The sequence below is a fragment of the Glycine soja genome, chromosome 8, assembly GCF_004193775.1.
Source record: "Glycine soja cultivar W05 chromosome 8, ASM419377v2, whole genome shotgun sequence".
Lineage (NCBI taxonomy): Eukaryota > Viridiplantae > Streptophyta > Magnoliopsida > Fabales > Fabaceae > Glycine > Glycine soja.
In genome coordinates this window covers 18,682,254-18,696,352 of record NC_041009.1, presented here as the reverse complement: position 1 = coordinate 18,696,352, position 14,099 = coordinate 18,682,254, and the positions used below count along the sequence as shown (strand labels likewise).

The 14,099-nt window shown below is 29.1% G+C and overlaps 1 protein-coding gene and 1 pseudogene across 1 annotated transcript; one reads left to right on the top strand and one right to left on the bottom strand.

Annotated features, from left to right (window-relative positions):
* The first annotated feature begins 6,508 nt into the window (after positions 1 to 6,508).
* LOC114424444 (NADH--cytochrome b5 reductase 1-like) lies at positions 6,509 to 12,506 on the top strand. Its single transcript, XM_028391293.1, has 9 exons — positions 6,509 to 6,704; positions 9,274 to 9,415; positions 9,556 to 9,646; positions 9,772 to 9,849; positions 10,012 to 10,092; positions 10,366 to 10,455; positions 11,483 to 11,548; positions 11,933 to 12,019; positions 12,158 to 12,506. Exons 1-9 carry the CDS (start codon positions 6,539 to 6,541, stop codon positions 12,248 to 12,250), a joined length of 894 nt encoding a protein of 297 aa, XP_028247094.1. The 5' UTR covers positions 6,509 to 6,538; the 3' UTR covers positions 12,251 to 12,506.
* Positions 7,092 to 8,437, bottom strand: LOC114424695 (annotated as a pseudogene).
* Positions 12,507 to 14,099: the final 1,593 nt, after the last annotated feature.

Genomic DNA, 14,099 nt, shown 5'->3' with positions numbered 1-14,099 from the left:
GGATAATTTTAAAAAATATTTATAAATTTAATGTAAATTTATTATTAAATTAACTATTTTTCTTAATTTTTATGAATTAAATAATTAATTTTTATTTATGAAAACAAATGGAGTATTAGATTAAAAATTTAAATAACATTTATTAGGAGTAATGGTGAAAAAAACAACTAATATTACATTAGTAATATTTAAATAGCCTGTAAAAAATTAATATTTAAATAAGTTTACTAATGTAGTTTGTGTGCGTATATATACTTGGGTTTTTCTAATATAGTAGTATTAACTAATATTTATTAAATATTATATAATTATTAAATTTAATGAAATTAACTATAATATACATATATTAATATAACATTTAAATGAATATACATACATATATAATAAATCATATATATATATGATTTATTATTAAATAAAATTTAATTATTAAGTTTTTAAAATATATATTGTTATATGTCTTAATTAAAGCTTAAATATGTTTTTCCCTCAAATGAAACTAATTTTAGTTTTAACCCATCAATTAAAAATTTGCTTTCTACAAATCCTCAAATTCACTTTGAGGCACTGAAATCAACAGTTTACGAATTTGAGTGATTTAAAACATAAATTATGCTCATGTAACCTTTCATGAATAAAGACTAAATTATTCATTCAAAAAGAATAAATACTGAAACAGTATGAAGTTAATGAATTCATTGACTAAGTAAATATAGAAGGACAAATTAAATACAAAAATTATATTATATGCAAGTAATCTTTTAATTTTAATATAAAATTAATTAGCACACACTATCACTTTTGAAAATGATATATATATATATATATATATATATATATATATATATATATATATATTAATTCTAACATTAGTATTCGTATAGTATACACGGATTGTTAATAATAACAAGTGAACAACAATAACAGTAATAATAAAAGGCTTGCTAATTCTTAAATAAAAACATCACTAAAAAAGTAACATTTAAAGAATATTAAATGTTTATCTACCATTTATATCAGACTGAATTGTATTGAAGCAATTGAATAAGGAGTACATTGCTGTAAAATCAAATTAAGATGAACGCCATCATTCCAGTTTTGATCGTTCTACTAATTCTTACCATTGGGACCTGTTTTGTTTTTCACTTATTCTAGCTACCCACTATAAATTATTACTAATTTAATCTTATATCTTTTTTTTAATTCATTTTCTTTTCAAATAAGTTTATGAACTTGAGATTCAGGGTTTAGTATATAATATTGTGTTTATGTGGCATAGAAAATGAAGGAAAATTGAAAATTATAAAAGCAAGAGGCTGTAAAATATTTATCGATTGATCTTTTCTCTTTATCCCGTAAATCCCAATTAGTTTAGTTTTTATCAAAGTTGAAACATAAAATGAATGTCACAAATTACCATTGAAAACTCTTCCTATTATTATTACATTTCTACATGGTCCTATTTAGATTAAAAATATTGTTTGAAGAATACGTAAAAAATGAGAATTGAACAATTAAATAGTAAATTATATAATGGTTAATTTTGCAACAGTTAGTCTTATCATGACTAATTCTATAACAGTTAGTTTTATAACAGTTCAGGTTTCACACATAACAAAATTGAACAAATTTAAAGATAGTTACAAATTAAAAATAAAGATAAATCAAACATAATTTCTAAAAATATAAATTAAAAGATGATTACAACAAATTAAAAGTATCGAATAAATTAATATTATATACTTAGTTTATGTCTAATTATTTTAGAAAAGGTTTGATGGTCTTGGAGTTGACTTTTGAATTTTTAGCTTCTTAGCATGATCTTATTAATTGAAAATTTAAAGTTAAAGTTATACCTATAGGAAATAAGAGAGAGATGTAAGGATCAAGTTAGTCCACATCCTCTCCATTCATTTTCTTCAATGTTTATGATTTTTTCCTCTTATCTTTACATGTCATCTCACCATGACATATTAGTTGCCACATCAACAATTCAAATTATGTTTTTTAACGAATGATTGATGAAAGGACTTGATTGTAAAATTGATTAAACTTTAAATATTCAATATAGTTATTTTAAAGCACATGGATCATTTTTGTTTAAAAAAATATAGGAATCCAAATTGCACACAGGTCAAACTTGTGGGACCAAAAGTATAATTAAACCTAAATTAAAATTAGGAAAATAATCAATATGGTATTACATGTTAGTAGATAACCTTGTCTCTTAATGATTTTATTTGTATATAAATAAGTTAAATTAAACATGCTTTATTCTTAATATAACAAATTTAAATTAATTATACAATGTTTCCTTTAATGCAAACCTTACAAAAGCTTTGAAATGTAGTTACTTGGTTTATTAGTTTCCATCGTTCAATCTTGCCATTATCTTGGATTAGTGTACGTAGATTGCCCAATGACACTAAATATATACCTGATGTTTGTTTGAGACCTGATGTTTGTTTGAGACTTGAGTAGGGGTGGAAATGAGTCAAACCAAGTCAAGTTTTACTGCTTGAGTTCGGCTTGAGTTAAATATGTAAGGCTTGAACTTTGTTCATTATCTGTCATACACTTTTTTTAAAGGCTCGGCTTGGCTTACATAAAAACTTAACTTAACCTATGAGCCTATTTAAAAGTCTGCTGCTTAAAGACGTCTTTGATCAATTAATTATTTTAAAACCTAATGAAATACTAACTAAAAAAAGAAACTTATAAAATTTTGTATAAGTAATGTACAAATCCAAAAATAATTGATAAACAAAATCATATTGAATTCAAATTGTTAAAACACAAAGTATATCAAAAGAAAATAAAAAAAAGAGAACATAGTGTTAGAAAATATATGGATTAGAGATGATTTATACTAATATAATCAAATAAAAATATTTAAAACACAAAATATATCAAAAGAAAATGAAAAAAAGAGAGCATAGTATTAGAAAATATATGGATTAGAGATGATCTATACTAATATAATCAAATAAAAATATTTAAATTGTCTGAAAATGTTTTTACAAAACATTCTTTTCTTTTGAAGTATTAATCTGGTTGTATTATCCTTTTAACTTGAGTCTTTTTCTTTTTGAAATTTTTTTACATGCAAGTAAACTCTCTAAACATTTTATGTCATTTCATCATGTTATTCATAATGCCATAAAATGGTATAGATAATAGTTATTATTATTATTATTATTACTTAGACAAAGGGTATAAGTTAAAAGTTAATACTTAGAAGATAATCAAATCAATTTTCCCAGAAATTGTTCCATAGCCCATGAAGAAATCTAAGAGTTAATCCCTATTTTTTTCGTTATTTCTTACTCATTAGTTTCTTTTGTATATTAAACTCATCAAGATTGTGAGCAAAGTGAGTCTGTTCAATTCCTTTGATTAGCAGAAGCGCGTATCTACTTATCATATCTTAATAGGCTTTGAATCCATAGGCTTTTGTACATGATTACAATTTTAGGTAATTTAGCTTAATTGTTGTTATGATAATGATTGCATAGGCAATCTTGATTATAATGTGCTTACAATTTGTAATAGATTAGATATCCAAAGTATTCAGCCCTGATGTATTCGGCTATCCAGTCAACCGAATACCTGGGATCCTACCTTTTGGCAGCTTAAGCCCATGTGTGTATTCGATCATCTTGATCAGGAGGGTATTCAACCAGCCGAATACCCAAGATATTTCCAATTAATGATGTGGTCTCAAAATGAAAGCTTTGTTTGGGTATTTGACTATTCGGTAGGCCAAACACCCTTTCGGTATAATTAGAAATCACACATGTGGATGGGTTTTATTTCTCGTTTATGACTCTCTCTCTCTCCTAATTTTAGTAATTATTTTCCCCCCTAATATGATCCATCACGAAAACTATATCCCCCACTATATTGAGTAGTTATATATATGTTCCACACGGATACTAGCTGGATCATGCTAAAGTAGAGAGCATTTTGAATTCAATATTATTCAGTTGAAGATATATATATGATTGATATCAAACGAGATGCATTTGCAAAAGGCAGTATGCTATTGATAATGAATGCAAGTGTGATTTGCGTCTGAACATATACTTATAAAGGTTAACATTTAACTAAATAAAGTAAGGAGTTCAACTTAAAATATTAATCCATTGGGCATAGCTGCCACACTGGCGTTGATCACGGCACATAAAGGAGCTGAGTATAGATTAATCCTAAAAAGAGTTCACTTTTCTTGATAGATCGAAGGAAAGAGCAATGATGTTTGAAATGAATGTGAATGTGAATGTGAATTTGAATTTAATCTCATAAGTTGTAGCTTCTAGCTATGATTGATTTTGATCGAGATGCAAAAAGGAGTATACTTTTCTAGGGAGAGCACTGATGCTTGTAATGAATGCGAATTCATATTTTTGGTTTAATATAGAGGAGGACGGTGATGATAATATAATATAGGGCTAAACATATTTTTAGTTACTTAATGATCAGTCTCTTATGTCTTAAGATATAAAGAAAACAGTCGATCAATTCATGGCCTCTATAGCAGTCCCCAACTCCCCATCAGAAACGAGCAGTGACAGCCAAATGGTGGCGATAGAAATTTACCAAAAGCTTTGTGGGGATTGTGGCTTAGGCAATGTAAACATATGAATTAATCATTGCTTATGAAGGTGGGTGGACTTTGTGCAATAAGTAATCTCAATTATGGGTGCAAGTGCTTCGTTCTAAATATAAATGTCTGGGTCCTTAAGTTTTCCTCAGATCGACATCAGAGAGGAGGTTCAATGTAGGAGGGGTTGTAATCAATGGGAAAAAGTTGAGATGAACTCCATTTGGCGCATATATAAAGGAAATGAAAGGAATATGTAGGAACCATGTTGAATCACTAACACATGCGTTGCGAGACTGTGATTGGGTGGTGGAGGTTTGGAAGAAGATCGATATGGAATGCGCGTATTCCTCCAGAATTTATGAGTCAAGATCTGGATGTGTTGCACTAATTTGTGAATATATACATCATATATCAACATGAATTGGGAATGTGTTTTTAATTACGGTTGCGATCGTATTGCGATGAGCCAAAAAATCTTTACATTGTGAGTAATTGTGGGAAAATGCGACTAACGCAGTCGTAATTGCAATCATAATATAATTGTGAAGTGTCAAAATACCTTGATGTTACAGTTGTAATTGCGATTGCGAACTGCTATTTAAAACCATGTTGGAAGATCGGAGGCAGGTCTATGGTGTTGTTCTGGCCCTGGATGTGTTAGTCCTTAACATTAAGAATATGTTGCATGATCTCGTTCGGACTAAAATAGGGTCAAACTTCAGATACCACTGCTTGATGTCCAGTGCAGTGGAATCCTACACCAGATGGATCGAGTAGTGAAGATCAATTGTGGTGGTGCAGTTCACTTGGGAAATCAGAAGGCATTTTGTGGTGCCGTCTTTAGGGACTCTAAGGATAGCTTTTGAAAAATGTTACATGGACACTCAATATGTTATTTGACACCTAAAGATGGAGAGGGAGAAAAAAGAAAAAAATTATAGATACGATTAAGTTTAGAAATAAGATATAGTAAAGATATTAAAAATAATAAAATGTTTGTATATCATTACTTTTGATCAACTTTTGTTTGTGTCCTAGGAGTCAATTTGCTCTATTGATATGGCGGAAATGTGGGCATTTGTGCATGGCTTGAAGGTTGCCTACCACCTTTGGTTATGTGAAATAACGTATAATCTTTTTTCTCTTTGTTCTTTGAGTTAATTCCAACGTCTTAGTGGAAAGACTCATAAGTGACTAAGAAAATTTAATTTAATTGATTAAATAAGATATATGAGTGTTGTAAATTTTTTAATATCACACGTAATTCTTAAAAAAAAAAAAAAAATTCAAGTGCGACGTTGGTTATTATGATGATGAAGCAAATTTGGTGGCTCAAGGATTAGCAAAGTATGGATTTCTAAGGTAGAGGAGTTTAGGCTCTTTGATTCTTTTACTGTGTTTTATTTCTGCAACCCTCATGGGTGATAGATGTAATTTCCATGCATTCCCCTCATAGGGATTAATAAATTAAGGTTGGGGTGAGGTACGTGTTTATCAAATATCATTAACGTATAGCTTTTATCAATCATTAAAATGTTCGTTTAATTTATATAGTGACTATAATATATTTATTTCCTTTATAGATTCCATTTATATAGCTTTATACAATCTGGATTGCCATATTATATACTTTAAGAACATGATACATCAGCCCAAAAGACAGAATCATAATGCTTGTGAATGGATGCATGGGAAAGTAAATCAAAGTATCCACAATTTTATTTCAGAAATAAAGTGTAGATCGAATATAGTGTCTTCCCTCAGACACGTATGTGATTATTCTTTGCTTCATTTCATGTGAACAGTGACGAGAAGAAGAAAAGAATCAATTAAGATTATAGGTACTGGAAAAGCTTAATTAATAAATTATTTTTATTATATAAGTTTGCATATATATGAAAGCAGTTTGTGATTTGCCAATTTCTTGCGAAAATGTTGGAACTACCATTCAATATGGCACTTCGGTTCCCCAAGTTGGATTTCAAGTCTTTTCCCTTTACTGAGAACCTCAACCCTGAATTGCTAGGTCACGTAGTTGCTCTTGTTGCCGTTGGCTTTACAGCTGCTTATATTTACTATCGCGCAAAACACCCCAAAGGTATATATAGCTCTACTTTCTTAAAATTTATTTGTTTCATTTTCAAATTTATTCCAATATCTCATTTTCCATTCTGAGACAAATCTTCTATTTATCAAAGAGTTATCAATTTTCATGCTTTTTCATCTGATTTTTAAACAATGACTGCCCTTCGATGCGTATATAGTAACTCAAATACTTTTAATGGTTTATAGTTTCACTCACCGTGTATGCATATAATTTGCTTGCATGATATTGGGGAATCCTATGATCAATTATAGTGTGTTTGGATGAGGCAAAGAATTTTAAATTATGAGAATTTTAAATACTTCAATTTAAATTTCTTTATTTTTAAAATTTTGTGTTTAAATACAATCTTTCTCTTCTTCAACAATCATAGAATTACTATCAAATGATAGTCTCAGATTTCAAACCAAAACCAATAATTACGGCCTGCATGCTATCTTGCTCCACGAGCCTCCACGCAGCTTGTTCGAACGGTGAAATTACATCACATTCGAGGAGGCCGATGTCGCGGTCGGCGTCGTGGAGGCTGGTGATGTCGGGGGTGGTGATGAGGATGGCCTCGTTGGCTGGCGTGATGGCGGTGATGAAGCTGGCGTCAATGCCAGCGGGGCAGTCGATGAGGATGAAGTCGACCAGCGCTGTGAACGTGCTTTCAGCATGTCCACGAGCCAGGTAAGGGCCTTGCCGCCAAATTCGAGGGGGAGTTTGGAGTGGGGTTTGGAGATGCAAAGGAGTTCGAAGTTGGACCAGCGCTTGTCGCGGACGAGGACTTGGTCTAGGCGGCAGTCACCATTCAGGACCTCGATCACGGTGTAGTTGACGCGATTCTCGATGTCGAGGAGGAGGTCGAGGTTGCGGAGGCTGACGTCGACGTCAATGGCGACCACGGAGAAGCCAAGACAAGCGAGGGAGAGGCCGATGTTGGCGGTGGTGGTGGTCTTGCTCATGCCACCCTTGCTGGAGGTGATGCCAGCGACGCAGGGGATGGAGCCGGAGAGCTCAGGCTTGCGATTCCACTGGAGAGCTCGTGGAGTCGTGGCTTCCACAAGAGAGTAGAGAAAAGTTCAAGAGAGAAGAGGAAGAGGAACCAGAAGAGAGAATTTGAAATTCACTCTCTTGAAGATAGAATTTGAAATTCTATTCTTTTAACTAACTAAAATTCTTTTTAAAATTCTAAAATTTTGAATTCCTTTTACTAAAATATCCAAATAGTTACTTTTAATAAAGAAAAAAAATTTAATTTCCTATAAAAAATACATTACCTAGTTAAATTATCCTATCCAAATACACTCTTAGAGTTTTCTGCTTTAGGACATTTTGATATCAATCTTCTAAAGTGAATGAGTCATTTTAAATGATGAATTAACTAATCTCGATCGTTGTTCAATCCTTAATGACGAAGGAGATTAATATTATGTGCACAAGCATAATAAACTACTCATGAATTAGAATATATATATATATATATATATATATATATATATATATATATATATATATATATATATATATTAACTACTAATTAATTTACTTATCAATTTAATTACTTACTTTATTTAATTTTTACTAGATATGAAGGAGTTAAATCCAAAATATTATATGTTGTACCCAAAATAGAAAATTCATTTCTTAAAATTAGCTAAACCTCCTCAAATGTATTACTTCAAGTAGTTTTCACTCTCGATTGCTTCCATCAGCCTCCTCCTGCACGTAGTATTACATATCATCGCTCTATCACTTATTATATTATTTACAAAGTTGATATAAATTAAATTATAATACTATTGTCATTATATTAGACTTAAATAGAGTTAAATAAATCCATAGCAAAATTTTAGTGCTCCAATGTTTATTATTATAAACTTCAGCAAAAAAAAATATTTTTTGTTATAAATCTAATGATATGTATTCATTATTATTTAAAATCCTACCCAGACATTTTAGTTGCGTTTTCCCTGAAAAACAGACTAGGCTTGTTGGTCTAATTAATTGGTTTAATCTGTTGTGTTATTCTCACTGCAGTTATAATTAATAAGTTAATAAATGCCTATGGTTTATTTAAAATTATATGTAAGCAATTAAATTAATTTTTTTTAAAAGCTGGGTGAGTTTTCTGCATGTTTTCCTGAATATCCATACTGTTGTCTCTGTGTCTTTCTCAAGTAACATCCTTAAAAGCAAATTACATATTCTTTTCTTTCTCAGTCGCCTCCTAATTAAATTCGATAGCCCAAATCATGACATGCTAACGTTTGGGTTATATTTTTATCATGTTTTACTCAGCCTTAATCTATAAAGCAATGTGGATTTTCAAGAACAAAAGTGCTCCAAGTTTGTAACATTTAGATCAATGAAACGACATTAAGATGAAGATGTGCTAATAAAAATTCAAATAAAAATTAATAAATAAATATGGCTGTATGTTTTTATATGCTGGAGCTTATAAAAATACAACCTCAAAGCAACATCGTAGTTCTTTTAAAAAAGAATTGTGCCATCATTTGAAAATGCCATTAGACTCGTCTTTGCATACAAATTTTACTATCAAAATGACAATTTTCAGGAAGCTTGGACCCCAAAAATTTCAAGGAATTTAAACTCATAAAGAAGACTCAGCTCAGCCATAACGTTGCAAGATTCAAATTTGCCCTTCCTACTCCTTCTTCGGTATTGGGCCTTCCTGTTGGAAAAAACATACTTGCTAGGTTAGGAAAATATATACCTTATATTGTTCTATATACTGTAGTATATTTAACTTATCCCGTTGAATAAAAACATCATAAATTTTACATTAAAAAAATGAGAGAGAGAGAGAGTATAACTGTTATTTGTTAATGTTAAGCAGGGGAAAAGATAGCCAAGGAGAGGAAGTTATGAGATCATATACTCCAATCACGTTGGATTCAAATATTGGCTACTTCGAGTTGGTTGTGAAGGTACATTTTTAGTGGAAAAATTTTGCAAAGGGATAAATGAATTTACCTGTTTCACACACACACACATATAATGTTATTTTCTAGATATTGCGAAAGGAATAATAATTTACCTTTTTTTCAAACAGATGTACCCGAATGGAAAGATGTCCCACCATTTTAGACAAATGAAGGAAGGTGATTACTTGGCCGTGAGGGGCCCCAAGGTACTAATTGTCACCCTTAATAAGGCAAAATAAAGGATGATTAAAAAAAATAATTATAGTCCCCAGAAAAGATATTGAAGGTCTAAATTAAAGTGCTTAGTTTTGATTTACTTGATAGTCTCAAAAGCATAATGGATGTAACTGTATATTTGCGACTTGTAGGGACGTTTCAGTTACAAACCTGGCCAAGTTAGGGCATTTGGAATGATTGCTGGGGGCTCAGGCATAACTCCAATGTTTCAGGTGCGTACATATATATAATAAGCTTTCAGGCACTCTTTTTGGTTAAGTTTTTAAGAAAGTAATTTTTAGCTAAGTTTAAGAAGTTTTATGGAGAAAGTTATTTAAGTGCTTGTGATATAAATTTTCATTATGTAAATTTTTATCTGAATAAGTATGTATTTAAGTTATTTATTCATGATTACATATATATATATATATATATAAACATATAATTGTTTGGAAGAACATACTGAAAATGAGCTTATCTTTCTTAGTCCCCATCTTTTCTTGCAGCTCATAAGAGCCATTCTTGAAAACCCTAAGGACAAAACAAAGGTGCACCTTGTTTACGCCAATGTAACAGTGGACGACATTCTGTTAAAGGTAATTAAGTATGCATGTTACGGAGTCCTTCTCATAGAAGTAGTTTATTTCTTGGTTAATGTTGTATGATTATTAGAGTAGAGAGAACCTACACAAACACTTCCGCTAGCAAACCAAGTCAATTACGGCACTGTGACTATATATTTTTCCTTGTTTTCTACTTAGACTTTGGCCCATTTATTAGATTTTTTTTCTAAAAGCATTTATAGGAGAAGAAAATAAAAATTAAAATGAATTAAGTTAAATTCAGCTTATACACTTAATTTTATACAAACTCGCTTATCAACTTTTCCGAAAGTTGGATGTATAAGTTAATTTTAGTTTATAAGAGAAAAAAATTAAAAAAGAGTTGATATTTTGTTTTTTTATATATCTCTTTTATTACATGAGTAATATATTTTGTTTTCTTAATAATATTATATATCATTGTTTAAATTTATTTTTGGTTAATTTATAGCATAAGATTATCTCTTATTTTTGTTTGGAAATGATCTGTCAATTTTTTATAACAATATAAAAAAGCTACACATATAAATTTGAATGTTTACTATTAAAGAGCCTTTTTATTAAGAACTATTTTATATTCATAAACCATATGTGACTTCTCCTGCATTACAAATTAACTTTACTCTTTTATTTATAATTATTTTATTTTTGTCAAATATTATTACTTACGTTTACTGTCAATTTGATTTAAAATTAAAATTTTATATCAAATTAATAAAATATATCTTCCCTTATATACATGAATTACATTTTATGATTATTAATTTAATTTAATTTTTTAAAATTTAAATTTTGACACATTGTATCAATAAAAGTCTTGTATATTAATTCAAATAATTTGTTTGAAATAATTTCAGTCAATTTTAAAAAACTATCTCTTTAATTTAATTTGTTTCTATTTATAAGTTTTATTTAAATTATAAATATCCCATACAAGGCTGGAGAAATTTACTATTTTGAACTAAAAGGTAAGTATTGAATTAAGTAGCTTGATCTGAGGGAGATCTGTTTGGTGTTGCAGGAAGAACTAGATAACTTTGCAAACAAATTTGCTCAAAGATTTGAAGTCTACCATGTTCTTAATAAGGTTAGTTGCTGATATATCCAAAAAATCCCCATTTGTAGGATTCTTGTAATATGTATACTTTTCAGGCAATTATTTTAAATATCTCTTAATTATATAATCTTTAAAGAATATAAACTATTATATGACTACACATGATTTAAAATTAATCGAGTGATTTAAACTAAAGTTGAATTGATTTTGCGAGTACAATATTATCCTTTTTTTTAGAGCAATATTATCCATTTTTCTTAAACAAAAAACAATAAAAGTAATTTTAATTTTGACAAATATTATCTCTCAACAGTAAGAAATAAAAACCTTCATTATCAGTCTAACTATAAGTTGAGTCCATAGCCATCAATGTCTTCGTAGATTAAAATGTTTGATATTTTCCATACTTGGCAGCCTCCTGAACAATGGAATGGTGGCATTGGATTTATATCGAAGGAGATTATTAAATCACATTGTCCTGAACCAGCCCAAGATATTCAGGTTGAATTAACTACGTACTATAGCAAGCAAATTAACAATAGAATCCACATTTTTTACTCTTGCATTGATCACACATTACTTGGTCTGATTATTGTTATGCTTATAATTAATTAAATTGAAAATGTTTACATTTTGCAGATACTTAGGTGTGGTCCACCACCTATGAATAAAGCCATGGCTACTCATCTTGACGCACTTGGCTACACATCTAACATGCAGTTCGAGTTCTAACCGCTTCAATCTAATTCATTTAATTATTGCCACGTACAATTCATTGTTTGTATCGTATGTGTCTTAATCAAATTTTATCACATGATTCATTTCATAATAATTTATGCCAGTGACAAGAGTGCTACTGTGAGCCTACTGTTTCATTCCACGAGCCAAATAGGCAAATACGTTATACTGTACCGAAAATGCCCATGAATAAAAATGTTTGTTTCAAGTGTAATTGTCACAAAAACATGTATAAAGGTTTTTTTATTCAGTGCAATTGTCTCATGACCACATCAGCTATAATAGTTGGCAATAATTTTTTTTTTACTTACCACTACAATCACTACAGAAAAAATGATTTAGCGAACGACAAATTTGGTCCCTAAATCCTTAAATTCAGTCGCTAAATCCTTAAATTCAGTTGCTAAAATTTATAGCGACCAAAATAGAAACCAAACACTGTGTGTCGAAAAAATCCTTCGACTATAGAATAAAACTTCGGTCACTACTTAGTGACCAAAATAGTCAGTTGCAAGTACCTACAATTCAGTTGCTACATGTTGGGTTGCAATTTTGCTTGGGATCAAATTGGCAACCGAAAGTATCGGTTGCTGCTTCGGTCGCTAATAAATAATAAAATTTTAAATATAAAATAAATTAAAATGAAATTTCTAGTCTAGTCTAGTCAACGTAGTAGAAAAGGAATGTGTTTTTCACTCTAAGTTTTTTTTTTAAAACACTGGTCAACTTTCTAGTTTAGTTAACATTTAAATTTAATAGTCAACGATTAAAATCAGTTCTAAGGACTAAGATAGTATATTTTAAAATATAAGAGGACTCAAATAGTCAATTAAAAAATAGGAGGACGAATTTTACAATTAAGCCAAAAATTTATATTAATACTATATTTTACACCAAATATTCAAATGAACACTTGGGTTCAATGGTGAAGGAGTGTGTTTTTCATTCTAAGGCCTCAAGTATTTTTAAATTTCTTATTTTTAAAAAAATATATTGATTAACTTTCTAGTCTAGTCAATGTTTAAAATTTAACAATCAAGTGAATTTTGAAATATAAGAGAACTTAGATAGCAAATTAAAAAATTAAGGATGGACTTTGCAGTTAAGCCTTAAATTAAAGTCAATTTGGACTTTTAGTAAATGCATAAGTTACACATTGCATCTTATTAAGCTTTGCTTAGTGCACATGTTTTACTAAAGTCAAATTGGATCTTCATCAATGCATAAATTTCACTTACATCATATTAAACCTTAATGAATCATTAGTGTTACATTATACCTTATATTTTAAAATACTTAATTTTACAAAATTTGATTATGACATATTTTCATAACATAAAAGATATTTATTTATTATAATTTTTAAATAATTATATAAACAAACAATTATTTTGTACAAAACATAAATTAAAAGACGGATATTAAGTGTATTTATTTATCTTAATCAAATAATGTAAATATTATTTTGTTAATTTTATTAAAAATTATCATAGTATAATTAAAAATATTATATATTTATTATGATTTATAAAATATTCTATAATTTTAAAATATAATTCTTGCTAGGTATAAATTTCATTTTTTGAATAGTAAACAATTTTTTATATTAATTCTACCATTAAATATTTCTATTATATATCTCTAGTAATAACTAATTAATTTCAGGTTACGATGGCTGTGAGAGGAGGTGTTAACACATTTGGAAAGTCCTATCTCTTTGTCATTCCTTAGCTCACCTTTCAAAAAAAAAAAATAATTGCTCACATTATTTGTTTTGAAAATAAATGTTCTATTATCAATGGTATTTTATTTTACCTGAAAAATAATTAAAATTTCGTTTGAA

What these genes read in the sequence shown, in the direction of transcription:
- LOC114424444 (XM_028391293.1), top strand. Translation starts at nt 6,539, where the DNA reads ATGTTGGAACTACCATTCAATATGGCACTTCGGTTCCCCAAGTTGGAT. An exon ending in GGAAAAAACATACTTGCTAG is followed by an intron (nt 9,416 to 9,555) that starts GTTAGGAAAATA and finishes AATGTTAAGCAG; the next exon opens with GGGAAAAGATAGCCAAGGAG. An exon ending in AACCAGCCCAAGATATTCAG is followed by an intron (nt 12,020 to 12,157) that starts GTTGAATTAACT and finishes TACATTTTGCAG; the next exon opens with ATACTTAGGTGTGGTCCACC.